The 19776-nt window shown below is 28.8% G+C and overlaps 2 protein-coding genes and 2 pseudogenes across 4 annotated transcripts in view; 2 read left to right on the forward strand and 2 right to left on the reverse strand.

Moving 5' to 3' along the window:
- The window catches only part of LOC145186563 (uncharacterized), a 43632-nt gene extending 39346 nt beyond the window's left edge, over positions 1–4286 (forward strand). The window contains exons 31-37 of the mRNA XM_090094550.1: positions 1531–1692; positions 1907–2035; positions 2371–2541; positions 2630–2800; positions 3072–3181; positions 3286–3350; positions 4140–4286. Coding sequence (XP_089950676.1) covers positions 1531–1692; positions 1907–2035; positions 2371–2541; positions 2630–2800; positions 3072–3181; positions 3286–3350; positions 4140–4170 — 839 coding nt within the window. The 3' untranslated portion in view covers positions 4171–4286. The remainder of the gene's footprint in view (positions 1–1530; positions 1693–1906; positions 2036–2370; positions 2542–2629; positions 2801–3071; positions 3182–3285; positions 3351–4139) is intronic.
- Positions 4287–4562: 276 nt separating this feature from the next.
- On the reverse strand, positions 4563–6526 carry LOC149884707 (uncharacterized; annotated as a pseudogene). The gene is made up of 2 exons (XR_016454768.1): positions 6370–6526; positions 4563–6182 (listed from the first exon to the last, which is right to left on the reverse strand). The product of XR_016454768.1 is annotated as an uncharacterized LOC149884707 (transcript).
- Positions 6470–9657, forward strand: LOC149884708 (uncharacterized). Its single transcript, XM_090095098.1, has 2 exons — positions 6470–7368; positions 7558–9657. Exons 1-2 carry the CDS (start codon positions 7025–7027, stop codon positions 8882–8884), a joined length of 1671 nt encoding a protein of 556 aa, XP_089951224.1. The 5' UTR covers positions 6470–7024; the 3' UTR covers positions 8885–9657.
- A 3453-nt stretch (positions 9658–13110) lies between these two features.
- Positions 13111–17304, reverse strand: LOC149884709 (52 kDa repressor of the inhibitor of the protein kinase-like; annotated as a pseudogene). Its single transcript, XR_016454758.1, has 2 exons — positions 17004–17304; positions 13111–16616 (listed from the first exon to the last, which is right to left on the reverse strand). The product of XR_016454758.1 is annotated as a 52 kDa repressor of the inhibitor of the protein kinase-like (transcript).
- Between the last annotated feature and the right edge of the window lie 2472 nt (positions 17305–19776).

Below are 19776 nucleotides of genomic sequence, written 5' to 3' on the forward strand. Positions count from 1 at the left end.
TTTCATAATAAACATCTCAAATTTTTCTACATTCTCAAAATGGCTAATGACTCTTCATAATAAATATCTCAATCAAGAGTTTCTACATTCTCAAAAAATTAAAAATACCTTTAATCCTTTCCATTTTTTAGCTCTAATAAATTATTTATTGCATATTTAATTCACTAACTTTAAGTAAATATTCCACCAGGACTGTTGATTATATGCCTTTTTTTTTTTTATAAATATCATTGCAATGGGCTTTTTGTAAATCATTAAGAATAAATTAAGTATACGTACAAATGTAAAAGTGCATTTACAGCATGTTCTTTTATTGGCTGTTATAAAAATTTTGTTTTCTAATATAAAAAATGTTTTGTTCAAAATGTTTGAGCCTGAACATTCCAATAAATTTTTTTCAAAAATCATTTGATAGTATTTCATTCAAAAATCTCATCAGCTTTAATAAAGTTTTTTCTTTTTTCTTTCTTAAGTCTATTTTGGTAAACATTGGGATTTTCATCTAAATATTTTTTTTTCAAAAAGAAAAAGTCAAATTTTTTAACTATAAAAATCAATTATCTGTCAACTTTTATTATTAAAAAAAAGAAACTTTAGGTTTTGAATTTTGCAATATCTTTTATATTACTTATACAGAAAAGGAAAAAATGTTTTTGTCTACAATTATCTAGTTTTTTAATCAATTAGAAAAGTATCATCTATTTTTCAAAGAAATTTTTAAGTCAATTAAAAAATAAGTTATTTAGGATTTGATGCTTAAACACTTTGTTCCTCATTTGTGATGTTTTCAAAGGTTTTATATCTATTTAAACAAAAAAGTCTTTGAAGAACACTCCTCCTTTATTCTAATTAATGTAATTTTAAAAGCAAATACTCATCTTCATTAGTTAACAGATTTTTAATATAACTTTAAAGTTTAAAAAATCATAAGAATTTCATTAAGTTACATGTCACTTAAGCAATGGTCCACTGTTTCTGTCTATAGCACATACTCTAACATGCTGTAAATAACTATTTTTTTTACATTAACCAAGAAGGAATACAAGTTAAGGGATATTTTTAAAATATTTAAGCCCTATGTCATATCAATAAACTGAAAAGTACATGTTTGGATGCAATGCCATAATTGGTCTAATTGTACAGTATCCTGTAAAGAAGGTTTAATGCACAGATCTTGTGTCTGTACAGCACATGTAGTATAAAAAGTTGTTTAGGCAACAACACTCAAATGTCTTGTCCTGAGCAATGTCTTGTAAAGGTAAGAAATCTATCTTTGGAATTAGTTCAGTCTTTTTGAGGTTGGTAATAATAAAAGTATCTGCTACATAGTTTTTCAAAAACAGGTTTAGTTACTTTAAAAAACGATAATTATTAAAAACATTAAAGGTGTATTAAATAATACAAGAAATGATAAATAGCATAATCAATTAAAAAACAAATAAAGTATAACACAAAACGATAGGTTAGGTAATGTTCAAAAATTTTCTTCATACTTTGATCTATTAAATGTTTACTTTTTTAAATAACTAGTTGTTATTTGGGCTCAATGGACTAAATGGTCAAGATGTAATGCGTCTTGTGGTAATGGGTTAATGAACAGATCACGTGTATGTATTACTGAAAATAATATGTCAAATTGTTCTTTAACTGACATTGAAGCAATTAGTTGCTTTGCAAACATCTCTTGTGTAGGTAATAATAACATCTCTTGCGTATTTAATCATAGAAATATTTCTTACTTTTTTCTTTTACAATAATGTTTTCTTTAAAAGTATTTTGATTAAAAGAATATTGTTCAATTTCAACACTTTGTTCATTTTTATTATATGTAGATTAAATGTGATAAGGGTTTCATTTGAATGTGAATAATTCAAACTATTTGAATAAGATTACCATAACTTTTTAGGAGAATGGACTTCATGGAGTGCGTGCAGTGAAACATGTGGATTAGGATTTAAAAGGAGCTTTTTTTACGATTCTTCAAAAGTTGAAAAAAGTTACAAAACTGAAAGCTGCATTTTAGGAAGCTGTCCAGGTTAATATAAATTCTGTTAATCAATACTATTCATCATTATCTTTGTTTTTTCTCAAGCATTTTTAAATATAAATATCTATGGCAAAAGTGGATTTATTTTCATTATGCTATGGTTTCATTATGCTATATAGTTTTACAATGCAATTTTTTTTGTTATGCTATAGTTTCATTATGCTATAGTTTCTTAAACATTAACGATTATGTTTCGGTGTGTATGTATGTGTGTGTGTGTTTTTACTTGACTTAAAGCTAAATACACAGCAAACTTCGTTTAAATAAGTTTGTTCTTATCAGATAATTTCATAAGAGTCTTGATGCTTGAGCTTGTGTTTTAGTTGATGCTGTATGGGGTGCATGGGGGAACTTTGCACTGTGCTCGAAAACATGCGGTGGTGGTGTAACATTTAGAAACAGATCTTGCGAAAATCAATGGCCGTCCAAAGAAAATCGTTTTTGTTTTGGTATCAGCGAGGACTATCAGAATTGTAACGAAGAAATATGTACAGGTTATTAACATTTTATTCAATATGATCTAAGTTTAAAACTATGAAATAAAAACTAAAACTAGTTTTTTTTCGTATTTATTATTTATAGTTGATGGAGGATGGTCTGAGTGGTCTGAATGGTCGTTATGCAATCAACCATGTTTAACTGGTGTTCAAACTAGATTTCGCAATTGGGTAAATCCTACACCACAGATTAATGGAGCTGTTTTCAAAAGGAATGCTGAAGAAATAAAAGCTTGTCCTTCCCGATATTGCAAAAGTATGATCTTGTGAATTACTTATTTTTTATAAATTACTTATAATGTTTCGTCAAAGTTTTTTAAACATGTTTCTATATGCATTATTGTCTAAGTTTTAAAAGCGCATCTAAATTTGATTGAAAAAATCAATTCAATTTAGGATTTTTGTTATTGACAGTTCATGAGAAATGTAATGAAAGAAAAAAGTCTTAAAAACTGAATTTTGTTAAATCTGACTTGGTATTCTTTATAGAGATATAATCTCAATACTTCATGTTATATTTTCTATAGGAGTATCATTCAATGTAGCATATTTTTTACTTAAAGAGGAATATGATAGCCAGTATTCAGTTCCAACCAGTAACCTTTCCTCATTCCTCAAAGAAAAAATCAAAACTGCAGTAAGCATATTGATTTTTTAAAATTAAAAATTTTTTTTTTAAATCTGTAAAATCAAGTTGTTAATGTAACTTAAATCAAGCTTTTATTGGAATATGTCATTTAGATACATAACATGTATAATACCAAGAAAGTAAACGTGACTTTTGAAATCGTATTAGACTCTATAAAGTAAGCCTTTTTTATTTTGAAATTTCTTTTTGTTAATAACTTCTTTTAGTTGAAGTGATTTGTTAGCCTCCTTCAAAGTTAAAAGTTTTGCATAAACTGCAGTATCATTATTTAAAATATTTCTATTGTTTTCTGACACAAATAATATGACATGACACAATATGTTGTCATGTCATATTAATTGTGTCAGAAAACAATAGAAATTACACTAACTCACAAACCAGCAACAAAGTATCGTTTACAAATGTTGTTGTTGTCTTCGCTAACTTCTAGTCAAAAGAGCTTCTTGATATATCTGTATGGGAATAAAACAATTTGCAAAGAAGAAAACTTTACCCTTTTTTACATTCATCGCAATTTTTATCAGACTAAAAATTGACACTTCGCTATGCTATATTCAATAGGATCTGTAATTATCTGGCTTTTTTCTGTATCTAAAAAGTTCCTGGAATGAAGTTTTAATATAAATGAGGCATTTCTTTAATAGGCCAATTACTTTGACCTGACTGAATTTTAAATTCAACATTCATGAAATCAAAGTTCATTTTGCAATCTTGAGAAAAAAATCTCTTTACTAAATTTAGTTTTATTAGTTTAACGTATTTCTGCTCTTTACTTTCTTTAAATTAATTTTAGCTTAACTGTCTTTAAATTAAATTTAGTACAACATGTATAACATAATGTTTTTCATTTGGATTATTTGCTGAGCCATAGAGCTATGTTCAGCCAGCCAAAAGAGGTTTTTATCACAAGTATAAAGAGACAATTGTTATTTTTTCTACTTTTTAGGGACGGACAGCAATTTATTGGTCATTCTTAAACTTTTTCAGCAGAAAGATTTATTAAATAGATAATAATAAAAGATATATATATATATATATATATATGAAGACCTCAGTGGAAAAACCAGCGTTGTCACATTTTTCTTATTTTGAGATAATCGATTTTTAAAGTTCAAAACGTTCTTTAAAATTTAATTTATACACTGCTTTTTAGTTTTATGTATATATATATAGATTAACTATATTTATATCAGATTATTTCTTAAAAAATAAAAAATAAATATTTTTTCAATGTTTTTTTCGGAAACTAAAGTTCGTTATCAATAAATGGACATCACTGACTTTTTCCTTGGAATTTTTAATTGGCGTAATTACTATTTTTAGCCCTTCTTTTTTGTTTAAAAACAAAACAATATCTTAAAAATGGGCTCTTAATGATGTAAGGGGCCTCAAAAGACAGTTGACCTTGCTGTTTCTTTAGCTAATTTTTTTTTGTTATCCCACTAAAACGTCTATAGGAATTTATTACATTTTGTTGACATCTATTGTGGAGCGATAGATTTTTTTTATCTAACAAAGTCAAACTAATTAAAACATAAATTTTAACACAAATTAATCAGAAACATTACTATACATGAAATTAATGAGACCAACATGAAATTAATGAGAAACATAACCATAATTAAAATATATTTTTCTAATCAGTATCTGAATCTTCTGATGCCGAATCTTGTGTTTCTGTGTTTGAAGTAACAAGATTATCAAAAAAACTGTGATTATCATGGTTTACATAGACGCTTCAGAACTTGTAAGTCGTTATACTTGGCAGTACTTATTGGTAGAACTGAGGAATACATATTAAACTGATTGAGTGCAGTTTCTGTTTGATTATTTTGTCTACGTTTTACCAAAGCAGTATTTTCAATATTGCCATTCCAGTTGTTACGAAAGAGAAGCAGTGCAGGGTGTATATCTTGAATGACAAGTTCTCTGACTGGTCGAGTTTTTATCGGACATGCGCACTTATAATATTGTTTCAAGTAATCAGAAAATCTGAAAAAATTTACATTGAAAAAATTTACAACATTAAAAGGTGAAGGTTGTTTTCTGCAATTCTTAAGAATCTGACGCCAATCCTCAGGAATTTCAACATTAGCCTTTATATTAACATTTGCCATGTCACGATCGCATTCCATATAGGAATGACCTCGTATAGGAAATGACACTTTAATACATTTAAAACGTTTTTGAAAGTGAACCATCCAATGCAAAAAACGAAACATAGTGTAATTTTTGTTTTGTCCTGCACATCCATCGCAAAAAAAATGTAATTCAAGGATTGTGTCAGAAAGATGATTAATGATAAAATGATAAAGCATAGAGCAAACATCATCAGCTCCCTTTTTTCCTGTTGTTTCATCGTATGTATAAAGAAATACTTCATCACTGGATAGGATGTGTATATTAAATGAAAAAAATTTAAGCTGTCTTCGGTAATACACATCATTAGTTGATTTATTAGGCATGGGTAAATTCTTCTGAAAATCAAAAGCAATAGCTTCAAACATGTCTGAGTTTTTTGCTCGTTTTTTTGCATCTGACTTTCTGTTATAAAATACAGCAGCTTTTTTTGTGTGAAAATCATGCTCTGTTTCAAGATCTTTTTTTTTTTTATTAAGTTTGATAATATCTTGACCAACTGCATTTAAAAGCTCTTGGTCAGTGTGTTTTATATTTACAATGAACTCATCACAAGCTAAACAAGTGTCTTTTCGTGGAAAGCCAAACCCAATATTAAATTTATTGTTAAAAACTACTCTGTATGTTTCGTATCCTAATTTAACAGTTGGGTAAGCATGTTTGAATAGTTCAAACATTTTAGAGACATTTAGATCTTCAGATAAGTAAATTTTTTTAGTTTTTCCAATAGCATAATGAGATGACCTTCCTCTGAAAGAAGATATATGTTTTTGGATCGCTTCACTGTCACTTTCGGTTATTTTGTGTGGCCGATTTTTATGCTTGCCTCTACCATCAATTGGAGGGCGACCTAAAAGAACAAAATGACATAATACTCATATACACAAATATATATATATATATATATATATATATATATATATATATATATATATATATATATATATATATATATATATATATATATATATATATATATAAATAGTATAGTTCATAACTTAAAATATTATAAATAACTTCTTTAACTATTTACTAACCAGTTGTAGCAACTGATTTCCTTATTGATTCGATCCTAGCTTTTGTAATTCCGAAAAAAGACATCATAGCTTTAATGCAGATTGGGACTTCGATAGCTGATTGTGCTCTTTGCACCCTTACACAATAAGAATATGAAAAATTGTGTAAGTAAGTTTTATCTGCATTCTGTCGTGGTCTTCTTCTGTTAATGTTTTGGATTTTTATTAGTGTGGATAAGTACGCGTCCTGACTATTTTTAGATGAATATTCATTAAAGTTCTTAATTAGTTCGTTCCTTTCCTCACTACTAATATTTTTAAAACATGCAAGTCGAATACAATGACAGTCTTCCCCAATAATGTGGCTCGATAAATTGTGTATTTTTTTTCTATTTTTGGAATTAATATTAATCTTTCTTTTTCTTGATTTTTCTGTAACCACCGCACAATGAGTCCAAATTGCGAAAAAGTGGCCAAAACATTTTTCCGATTTTTTTTTAACAGAAAGTGAACTTTGTGCAATCTTTTTACTATAAACAGATGTAAACTGTATTTAAACTCAATATAGAGTCGTTTTCTGTAAAGAAAATTTATAGCTTTGTTTTCATAAAATATTAATTGCAAAGAGTGCATCTAGAAGATTATACAGGTGTTTTTTCTTTGTTGTTTATTAAATATGAAAAGATTAGAACTTATAAGCGTAATTCAAGAAGTTGGTGTTAATCATGCGAATTTGCAAGCCGTTTTAGAAACTGAAGCAAAAAATAAATTGCTAACCAATGAAGAACTGTCTGATGCAGAACTCTCAGAAAAAATTAGACTTTTTATTTATAAATTTCGGGTTAAATATGCAAAGCATAATCGTAATTTTAAAAGATTAGTTAAACAAGAAGTGGCCTGGTTAGAGGATGAGTTGTTTCAGAATCAAAATACTAAACTTGATTCAACTTTAAAAACTGGACGACCAGAAAAAGAATGGATAGAGTGTTCATTAAGAACAAAAAGGAGGAAAGTTTCAAGGTAGTTTCTAGTTTAGAATTGCTATTTTTGTTTTTAAAAGTCACTGATTAAATACATAATTTTTAATAAAAATATACACCCACAGTTCCACACTTGTGTGGTTAAGACAGTTTTCCATAGTATCAATTTTTGAAATTATCATAATGGAAATAGTTTATCAAATAATGATGTTGTTTATTTTTATTTTAGTTTGGCTAAAACTCATACAACTGAAGAATTAACAGAAGCTGCTGTTGTACGTGCAAAATCAAGTCCTGGAAAATCTGATTTGGGAAAAAATGTTAAAATGTTTTCTAAAGATCTACCAGGCCAAACTTACCAATCTGATAATTATCAGCCAATTATGATGTCTGCTGATCAAGCTTTATCACTTAAAATTCAATGTGATTTGAGTGATTTACAATACCAAATTATTCGAAACTCATCTCTGATGCAAAATGCTGACATTTATCCCCCATTAAAAGCAATCCTAAAATCAAAAGCAGATTGTTATCCAGAGGGTTTGCATATTACAGAAACGTCTGCGAAGTGTAGTTTGCAGAACATGGTTAACCATACCTTGCTTCGAATTTTGAAACTAAATTCTGAGCAGCTTCAAAATTTAGATGAAACAGTTACACATAGAGTATTCAATTTGAAATGTGGCATGGATGGTGCATCTTCACAAAGTATTTATAATCAAAGGTTTGATGATACTGATCTTACTACTGGAGTGCAGAATGAACAGTCAGTATTTCAAACTGCAATAGTTCCTTTGAAATTAAAAATTGGGGGTTCAAACATCTGGAATAATCCTAAACCATCCAGCCCTCATTTTTGTAGACCTCTTGAACTACAATACCTAAAGGAAACAAATGAACTCATTGCAGCAGAAGAAATAAATCTTAGAAAACAAATCGAAAATCTGCAAGACTATATTTTAGATCTAGATCTTCTCAGTAGTAAAAAGCACTGTTCCATAAAAATTAAAATTGTTGTTGACTTGACTAAGTTGGATGGCAAGTCAGTAAATGCTATCATGTTTTTGAATTCATCACAATCGTGCAATATTTGTTTTGCAAAACCGAGTGAGATGAACAATCTAGTAAAAATCAGAATGTTTACTCCAATAAATAAAAAATCTCTTACTATGGGACTATCTACTTTACATTGTTGGATTAGACTTTTTGAGTATGTGCTACACTTAGGATATAAAATGAAAATTAAAAAGTATCAGGCTAGATCAAAAGAACATAAGCTTTCTGTTATTGAGCAAAAAAATGAAATTCAGAATAGGTTTAGAAGCGAGCTCAGCCTTGTTGTCGATATGCCAAAGCATGGCTATGGTTCCTCAAACACAGGTAACACAGCCAGAAGAGCATTTGACAATGCAGATACTTTTGCAGACATTACAGGAGTTGATGTTAAAATAATTGTTAGATTGAGAAATATAATGAAGGCTGTGTGCAGTGGATACCACCTTGATTTGGGGGCCTTCAAAAAATATTGTTTAGCTACTTCTGAAATAATAATTTAAAAATGTAACTGGTACATAATGCCACCTACAGTACACAAGCTATTAGAGCATGGTTATCAAATTTCTGATTGCTTTGAACTCCCAATAGGTATTTTCTCAGAAGAGGCACAGGAAGCACAAAACAAATACATTCGAAATGCAAGACTAAACCATACATGTAAAATTTCTAGAAAAAATGCAATGGAAAACCAATATCATTATCTGCTATTACGTAGTGATCCAATAGTATCATCATTTATCTTCAAAAAAACTAAATCTATTAGTGCTGTTAACTTAGATTCTGAAGTTTTAAACCTTTTGCTTGATGAACAATAAATATTTTTTAAAAATAATTTTTACTATATTACTAAATGTTGCAAATATTGGTTTATACATGTGTGTATGTGTGTATATATATTTGAGATCTTTTAAGGTATATATATAAACTTTAAAAGATCTCAAGTTATAAAAATGCTGAAATGAAGTCTTGCATTTGTTGTTCTCACCCCTCCCCCCCCCGGGCTTTTTCTAATGTCTTTTTTTGAAACAATTGACATAAAACCAAAATGGAGCAAATTCGAGCAGCTAAAAAATTATTTGTTTTATACCCAATACGTTCATAATAATGTGGTAGAAATTTAGGAGGAGTGAAAAGTGGACATTTTAAGCTTTATCACTTTTTGTAACCGGGGAAATACATATTTTAAAAATTTTACTCCTTTCTTCAAAAACCCAAAATCTAAAGCTAAAAAATCGAGTTATTACTTCTTTTTTGATTAAAACCATATTAACAATAATATATGAAAATGAAATTTTAAAAAAGTTTACAAATGTTGTATAATAATATAAAAATTGTCTTATTTAAAAAAATACAAAAATTCGTGAATTATTTTGGAAATTTTTATTTTATTTTTTAAGCGCAATAAATCACTCCCAAAACATATAAAGGACGTATTAAAAATTCTGCAAAATATTTTTTTCAGCTATTGGGTAAATATTCTTTCTAAATTATAAAAAATATTTATATATTGGAATACTTTTAAAAAACGACTTTTGGCCACATTTTTGAGATTTGGATTCATAGTGCACCGGACTATCATTACAAGCCATTTTGTTTTTTGTTTACTTTTTTCCGCGGCTTTTTTTTCAACCAATACTTGAGGTATTAAGGAATCACGTGGTTTCGTAAACTATAAAAACTTCGGACAACGCAGGTTATTCCAAATGTAACCCTTGACATCACCGATTGTTCCATTTGATCATGTTTAATTTTATCCTCTTTTTTAATGAGTGGTCTAGTTTTTTCACTTGGTAATTAAAATAAAAGATGAAATAAGATATGCTTGCTTGAAAAATAATAGTTTCTCAAAAATTTCAAAAATGTGACATCGCTGGTTTTTCCACTGAGGTCTTCATATATATATATATATATATATATATATATATATATATATATATATATATATATATATATATATATATATATATATATATATATATATATATATATATATATATATATATAGACCATTTTTTTAAAAATTTTTTGAAAGGTTTCAATATATTGACCTGATGAGTTAATATTTATTTATTCCTTTACTCCTTAGAATTTTTATAGAACTATATTTGTATATATTTGAATCTAACTATATCACTTTCAGAAGAAATATTATTTGTTAAGCGGACCATTTGTTTTGAATTTTTTTAATGACAAGTTTAGATTAGTATCTGTACAACGTCCATTCGATTGATGCAGTTAAATAATGAGTATATGGTTATACAGTCATAAATTATGTAAACGATTTTATAATATTTTTGTCCTTAATATTATGGTAGATACCTATCTAATTGTTGAAAATGATTTTAAGAAGGAAATGTTTTAACCTATTCACAATTTTTATGATGCTATGATAATTAGAGAGTGGCTCTTTCATGAAAAGTTTAACTTTTCTTTATATTAAACGTTAATACTTAAATAAAATTATAGTTTTTGTAGGAGTTCCTGCACATTGACGATGTTTCGTGGCCAAAAAAGCCATGGAATTTGTAAATTGTATGAGTAAATCTTCTAAAGTTTGTGAAACCGAATGCTTAGACAACATTTGTTATTTACCTAAAAGATGTAATGGGATTGCATTGGTGCGTTCAATTCTAAAATTCTTGAGAAACTTTGAAGACTATAAAAACCATGCATCCAGTCATAACCAAAACTGTTTTAAATTAGTTTTAATAAGTCAATTATGATAATCCTTAACATTAGTCATTTATTGTACTAACAATAAAATTGATGGTTGCGTTGCTTCAAAAAATGTCATTCGCTGGCTTTACATCAAAGTGTTCTTTCGCTTTCGATTAGAACTTACCGAAATATTCATTGCAGTAGGCCCAGTTAAGCGGAATAAGCTTAAGACTGGGCCTACTGCAATTAATTTGTGAGAAACTTAAAAGTTGTTAGTGACTATGCAGAAAGATGGAGAAGTATTAGCCCAAACTTTGATTCAGTCTGTCCAATTGAGTCAAAGTATGTACTAAAGCCATGAAGCAATCGATAATCAAATAACAGTGAACGTCTGATATCTTTGACCTTTTTAATTTTTTTTTTTTTTTTTTTTTTTTTTAAGGAAAATTTTCTTATTTAGCCACAGTCAAAAAGTCATTTAAACTTTGAAGTAGTTTTAAATGATTACGGGTAATGCATTGTGACAAAAAGAATATTAAACTTAGTATTGGAAAAATTAAGTTTAGTGTAATGTTTAGTTTAGTATAAACTGCAAGTGTAAAACTCCTGCTAAAACGTTTAATGCTTATTGTATGAATTATTGATGAAGTTATTGATGAAAGTAAGCAGGTGAGTCATTTGTAATATGGTGTGTATAAATTTCAACAAAGTTTGATATTTAGATAAATTTCCTTACAGTCTTAAATAAAACCGTAACATGCAAAAACGAGGTTTTGTAACTATTTTTAAAAAAGATAATGCACCTTGTGACATGGCCAATCTTTGTTTCAATACTAAAAAAAAAATAAAATCTATAAGCCAGCCTTATTAGCGGTGCCCATAAACTTCTCTGCTTGTCAGAAACTACAATTTCTTACGAAGGAGAACTTTTCAAAAAGAGAGACGAGACATCCAAGAATAGCTAAAAGCAGAAGAAGCTTGAAAATGTTTCTTATTTCTGATGAAAATGAGACTTAATTTACAAATGTATACGACGTTACATTACTATTGCAGGGGCGGATCCAGGAATTTGTAACTGTGTGGCCAAATTTGGGATAACCAACTTTACTTTTAGTGTTCCTGTGGGAAGGGCTTGTGAGTAAAAGCTAAGCCCATGGGCGTCACTTTTATAACATTTTTTACTTAATCATAGGGAGACTTAATTTGTTTTCTTCTCTACTTAACCATCCCAGATTTAATAAGTTGAGAGCGCACTTGAAGTACACTAATTTTCACAAATGTGGGTAAAAACTTCGTTGATAAAGCCTTTCAAATTTTTCCATAAGGACTTTTTCATGGAATATAAAGAACCCTTGTCGGCAGGCCTTAAAGATTATTTATATTATACTTGTAGACTTGCAAAAAATAATATCATTATATCAAGTTCCTAATTATTTATGTAATCCCAGAACACATATTTAAAAATCATTAGAGATAGAATATTTTAATTTTTAGAGGTAAAATATTTCATATATGAGGAGTGGACTTGCAAAACCAGATAAAATTCACTTTTTTAAAAAAACAACTTTTTGCTGTTATTGAAGTCTGTTCACCTAATGTGTTTATTCGATACAATTTTGCTAATGGAATGCTATGCTAAACAGTCGAGTCAAGCTTGGTAAAGTGTTGTTTTGTATTGTTTTTAGTTATCCTATTAATAATAAAGTTATTCAAAATGTTGCCTTGGCTATTTAGTTCATAAATTAGACATGTAATACTTGTCTAACTTATTTAACGAAGTGCACCAACGAGAAGGTAAGCCATAGGACTTTGCACTCCATCTGTAAACTGTCATGTTGCCTAAGGTTAGCCCTCCATTTCTGGATTCTTTCCTTTTCTTGATAGGCAGGTTAAGTGAAGTATTAGTAATGTTGCCTAAGGTTAGCCCTCCATTTCTGGATTCTTTCCTTTTCTTGATAGGCAGGTTAAGTGAAGTATTAGTAATGTTGCCTAAGGTTAGCCCTCCATTTCTGGATTCTTTCCTTTTCTTGATAGGCAGGTTAAGTGAAGTATTAGTAATGTTTTCTAAGGTTAGCCCTCCATTTCTGGATTCTTTCCTTTTCTCGATAGGCAGGTTAAGTGAAGTATTAGTAATGTTTCCTAAGGTTAGGCCTCTGTTTTTGGATTTTTTATTTTTCTTGATAGGCAGCTATGCCCAAATTTTTTTAATATCTTTTTATAATTTCTTTTTTCTTTTTTTTTAATTTTTAATATATAAATATATAAGACAAAATATAATACAACAAGTTAAGTAAAAACTAAAAAATTTAAAACTAATATAACCTGAAAACACTTTCAACATCAAGAATGAATAGAAATAATTTGCTTATGAAAAATGATTTTTACTGTTTACAAGTTTAAAACATTGAATAGAAGTTTATGTAAGACACTTAAAACTACTACTTACTCATCAATTCTAAATTTACTCATCATTTGAATATTAACTCTAATTTTCTGTCTCCTTTGGATGCAAAAATTTCAATAACTCTGCTAATATCTGGAACTATTTCCTGATGAATAGACATTAATGCAAGTCCATTCAATCTATTTTCAGACATAGTACTCCTGGTGTAAGTTTTTATTCTCCTAAGAGTAGATATTGACCTTTCACACTCACAAGTTGTGATTGGTATTGTAGCAAGTATATGAAAAGCCTCTAAAATGTTTGGAAAGCCTCTGATATCCATGAACTTTAATGTATCAGAAATAGTAGATGGTAATTCTGTCTTTTCTTTCCAAAATTCCTCCCATAACTCTAATTTGGCATGAATTGATGAGAAATGAGGAAGATCTGATTTATAAAAATTCAAAAACATTAAGAACTTTTCTTTCCATGGGCAAGATCTAAAATATTGCTTTACTAAGTAAGCAGGAATAGCACATAGACCATTATAAACAATCATGCTCTCAACATCAAACCTGTTTTCTAGTTCATTGAGAAGATGATTCACAAGAGGCAATGTAATAGAAACTTTAAAATAACCAGATATAGTATCGCATATTTGATTATCTCTATGTTTCTGAACACCACATGTTCTAGGTTTTTTTTCATCAACCTCAAATGTTTTTGCCAATGCAAGAGCAATTTTATACCATTTGTCATGGTAAGCATCAACATTTCTCTGTATTTCTTTTAAATGTTTAGTCAAATTTTGAATTTCATCTACTTGCTGGGAAATATCAAAAGATTTAGTTTGAAGGGTGATGGAAATTCCATAAAAGTAATCCAGAAGCTGTTTAGTTAAAACCAAAGAAACAATAAAAGAAAAATTTGTCAACAACTTCATAAAAGAAGATGCTTTTGAAGATGTTTCTTTATTAAATTCTTTTAAATTATTGTCTTCCATTTCTTCAAAAGCAGAAAAAACTGCTGAATAATTATCAAAAAACACATCAAGTCCACAAAGCTTTTGCACCCACCGAGTTCGACATGTGTCAATAAGTTTTGCCTGACCAGGAAGAAGGTATTTTTTTAAACAATTACTTCTTTTAGGAGACAAGTTAAAAAAATAAGATATGTCTTTAACTTGCTCAAGCAAAATTTTTACTTGCTGGATTTGGCAACTCTTTCCAACAATTAAACTAAGTTTATGTGAGGCACAGTGGACAAATAATGCCATTGGATTGATTTTTTTTATAAGAGATGAAACACCTTTGTATTCACCTGACATTGAAGCAGCTCCATCATAAGACTGGCTTCTGCAATTTTTTATATCTAAACCGAATTCTTTCAAAGTTTCAAGAATGTTGGTAGCTATATTTAAACCAGTTGTTCTTGTTTTGCATTCTAAAAACCGTAAAAAAACCTCCTTAATACTACTGTTCAAGTCAACATAACGTATGACAATAGAAAGTTGTTCTAACAATGCACAGTCTGAAGCCTCATCTGCTATAATAGAGAAGTACTTACTTTTTTTAATATCATTTATTAGAATCTCTTCAATTGCATTTCCACAACACTCAATCAACTCATTTTGAGAGGTCTTTGAAATATATGTAGAGTTTTTTGGGGCAGAGAGAAGATGCTCCTTTAGAATTAAATCACCTGCATCAACTCTAAAATTTAAAAGCTCAATAAAATTACCCAACCCTGTAATTTTTGAAGGTTCTCCAATTTCTCCTTGATATCTTCTATCATCTCTATGACCTCGTATAGACATCATTTCTACCCAAAAACATTATTGTCTTAACAATTGATGCAAGTTTTTTTTGTTTTCCTCTATAAGCTGCTTTCTAGAAATATCTAGAGAAATTTCAATAGGCAAAGTGTTATTTTTAGCTCTAGATAAAAGCATATTATAACAATGCATGGACTTGATGTGTAATCCGTCAACAGTTTTCTCATGATCATTGAAAACTTTTAAAGCATTACGCCAGGTATTGAATGGTTCTTTGAACAACTTACGTAATGCATATTTGTTTGGTAAACTTGAACCAAAAAGAGTGCATGGAAGACAATATGCACCATCCTCAATTTTAGAATAACAAAGCCAAGAAAACTCATCTAACCATTTTAACAAAAAATGTCTTTTTCTGCTTTTACCTGTTAAGGGGAAATGGAAGCATTTATCTGGAACCCAGACATTACTAATTAGAGATAACAGCTCATTATCATTTGTTCCTGATTTTAATTTTTCACCCTGTAGATGGTATGAAGAAACATCATAATTTGAATAGGATGCTAGCTGATTTATATTTAATAAATTAACATCAGCAACCATGTTTTCCTTAAGTGGAACATAAGAGTCAATATTGTTTTTATCACTGCTGTTGATGTCTTTTGAAACAATTACTTCAGTTTTAACTGTTTTATTACAATTAGCCAACTTATCTAAATCTGAAGTGTTCCTGGAAACAGCAGGAAAAGATAATTTACACTGAACTGTTTTTTGTATTTTATTCTCTGTTGCTGAGAAACTTGTCTTTGAAATTTGTTTTCTTTTGATACTAGGCAAAGTTGTATCACTCATTAAAAAAGTTGGTTGTTTGTTTGGAAGATCTTTAATCAGTGTTACAAAATGATTTGGATTAAAACATTAAGCACTTTTGTTTTTTGTTTTATCTAAATTGCACCACAAAATATTTATTGGACTATTTAATTTTTGGATACGAGGCTTTATAACAGTGTTAAAAAAGCTATAATACTTTTTAAAACCAATTTCAGGATAGACAGATTCAATAGGTTGCTTTATAACACTAGATAATGCTATTAGGCAAATAAACGATGAAAATGTTTTATCAAAGCAATTTAAATATGCTTCTTTTAAAAGAAGTTCTGAAATCATATTATCATTAATTGTTGAAAAACTATCAGAGCATTTAAATGAAATAGCTATAAAAAACAAATTAGCAAGCTGAGAATATTCTGATCTATGTTGATTAAAATAACTCAAAAAATAACTATACCTTGCGTAAAAGTTTATGTTTTCAAATATCTCAATTGACGTTAGCAATCTTAGAATTTTTGAAGTATGCTTACTGTCATTTAAAATCAAAGAGACTGAGCTGTAAAGACAATTTCCATCTTCAGCAGTTCTGACACAAAAAAACAATATTTAATGAAAAGTAATATTAATAATAAAAAAATTAGTGTAATTTTAGTATACACCATAACTTTTTAATAAACAACCAAATCATTTATATATTATGCAAGTGATTTGGTTATTACTAAACACACTAGTCACATAATTTTAGTGAATTGTTTGTTTAATAACAAGATGTTCCAATAACTAGTTAAATAGCTAAAAAAAAAAAAAAAAGTCCATTAAAAATGGACTGAATTCTCAAAGAAAAGAAATAGAAGAAAATAATGCAATGAAGGTCTAAACTGTTCATGTTTCTAACATCCGGAATTTTGGGTCTATTTTGTGATATTATTTGAATTAAAAATAATTAAAAATAGTTCTAAAGAAAAAAAAATACCTTAATGCTGTATAACCAAGATTTCTTTTAACTAAGGGAACAAAATCCATCATTTCTGTATTGAATTGGTAAGAATCAGGTTTTCTTGGGAACATTAAATTTATCTCAGAGAGCTCTTTAATGAGTCGAGTTTTGTAATTTAATACATTAGGCCAATGTTTTGATTCTAGTGCACAAGCAACTAATTCTTCGGTTATATATGGATTCATATTTTATTACATTTAAAAAATCAAATGACAAAAACCAAGTTATCTTTATTTCTGAAGAAGAAATTGAGAAAAATTTAGATAATCTGACGGTAGCGAATAAAAACCTGTATTTGTTAGCTCCAATTTAACAGCATATTTTTTTAAATCGGACACGTTAAAACCAACTATGTGGCCAAGTTTTATTTTCACAGTTGAAACTTCGATAAAAGATCAATATTTTAATACTTTTTTATAGCATTTATTGATTGAATAAAATATCGGTAACGTATAATAAGAACTGTTGTGGCCATGGCAGGAATCTCTATAGCCAAAATCCGTAAATTACGGCAGACAAATTTCAATTTTTAGAGATATTCCTTTAGCGCAAAAACCCAAAACTAATTTGGCTACCGTTAAATTTAAGCTATATGGCCAACGAACTTCAATCCGTCGCACAGTGGAAAATAAAGGTGTGTTTCGGACCAAAAATCGATAACTTTTTTGTTACTAAAAATAGAGATTTGAAAATTTGCACAAATGTAAAGTAGTATATGACGCTTCTTGAGAAATACTTTTCATAAGAATTTTTTGTAATACAATATTAAAAATAAATAAATAAAAATCAAAAACTTCAAAATTGGCAGTTTGTTAATTTACACTTTAACACAATGCTTTACAAATGTATGAAAATACCTTGAAATTATTAAAAACGACGAAAAATACATAAAGTGCTTACCTACTAATTATAGAAATATTTAAAACAGTTTCTTAATAACAATTTTTAAATAGTTGCTTTTATGAAATAATGTATAGGTATATGAAGGTGGTACCAGGGTAAAGGTAACTTTTTAACAAGAAATTGAAAACTATTAATAGACTTTAGCTCTTTTCTATTAATGAACAAAAAAAATATATAAAACAGTAGCCCAAAAAAATTTTTAGTGATGACGTCATTAATTATGCGCATAATTAGTGTTATGTTACCCCCAAAACTGCTTATTCTTTCATCTAATATAACAAACTCAAAAAGAATCAAAACTGCTTGAAAATTTGAACATGAATTCTTTAATCTATTAAGAATGTTGTCTATGAAACAGAATTTTTTAAAACATTTTTAACTTTACCAGGTTGACATTCGAACTTTAAGATATAAAATTAAGGGTAGTTTGGGACCAAAGCATGATAAAAATGAGTTTTAAATAAAAAATAACAAAAATTTGCTTCACAGACAACATTCGTAATATGTTCATCTTTAAACCTGCAAAATTTCAGCCCATTATCTATTTTCTATGAAAAGTTATTTTTTTCTGAAATATTGAGATTTAGCGAGAAAAAAAGCGTTTCTAAGGTCGTTGTTATGAAGCAAAAACCAAACTGCTCTTTAAAAAAAGGCCAAATTTGATTAAAATTAAGAAGATTTTTGACTTTTTGCAAAACGCATATTGAAATAGGTAGATTTAAGAATTCAAAACATTTATTTTGGTATTTTTCAAAATTTTATCAAAAATAGCCGTTTTTTACCCTGGTACCACCTTAAAGGTACTGTATCATAACTACATAGGGACTTTCAGTTCCTGAAATCAGTTCGTTGACTTTCAAAAGCTGCAGAGTATCTTCATCAAGTTCTTGCACATTTCACGCAAAGTGTTTATTTGGCTCTTTACTTCATCTACAATGGCTTTAGTTTTCTTGGAAGTCTCTTTGCAAAACTCTCTGCATATAGATCGACAAAACCGAACATATGAAGGTGCCGGATTTTGCCAAACAACTGCGCCAGTTACTTTATCAATTAGTTTGATAGGCACCAAAGAACTAGTAAACAAATTTGCATCAGAAATAAGTTCAGATTCCTCTGGAAGTTTCTACTTGTATTGGCTTTGGCCAGAGGAACCATCACAGGCCCATTTACTATATGAAAGTAAATGCTTGAATTCAATACTGTACACGGAATCTATGGTCAAAATTCTAGCTACAGTGTGATCCAATAAATCTTGCAGTTCCAGAATTTTCGGATGTGTTTTCGTAATTTCTATTGCAGAAGATGGTGGATAGCAGGTCTGTTTAATTTCTTGAATTTTACAATATGGTGGAAATATGGAACAGTTTCGTTCATTTGTCACCTTCCTCATGTACAAATATTGTGCTTTTGTTAAATCTAAATCAATAAACACTGAGTGCTTCTTCATCCGTTAGCATATTTTTCTGGCTTGCATTTTCCATAAAATTCGATATTAATTTTTTTTTGTCTTTATCAGCAATCCTTAAAGATTCCACAAGTTTTGCTTCAGCTTCTTCTCCTATTAAACGCAACACCTGAAGATATGTATTAAAGATATGTTCGAATCCATATTCCTTAAGTAACATGGTATTTTTTCTTTTTTTGCTGGATTCTGACGAATCTCCATAAGACACGCACGGCCTTCCGCGTTTTTCAAAAGAAGTAGATGGCGTGGAGTCGGTAATTACCTCTTCTGAGTTAGGTAAAGATACACAATATCCAACCAATTACTGTTCTTAGATAAAAAAGCTTCCTTTTTCCGTGACGCCAGTATCCATCGTTTATTAAAAGACGGAATAATGTGCCT

The sequence above is a fragment of the Hydra viridissima genome, unplaced genomic scaffold, assembly GCF_058129835.1.
Source record: "Hydra viridissima isolate aposymbiotic clone 2 unplaced genomic scaffold, HvirCarnegie_v1 scaffold_8, whole genome shotgun sequence".
Classification (NCBI taxonomy): domain Eukaryota; kingdom Metazoa; phylum Cnidaria; class Hydrozoa; order Anthoathecata; family Hydridae; genus Hydra; species Hydra viridissima.

Bases quoted from the DNA above. Each gene is read 5' to 3' on its own strand.
- LOC149884708 (XM_090095098.1), top strand. From the start codon at position 7,025: ATGAAAAGATTAGAACTTATAAGCGTAATTCAAGAAGTTGGTGTTAAT. The intron at 7,369-7,557 runs GTAGTTTCTAGT...TTTTTATTTTAG, and splicing joins AAAAGGAGGAAAGTTTCAAG to TTTGGCTAAAACTCATACAA.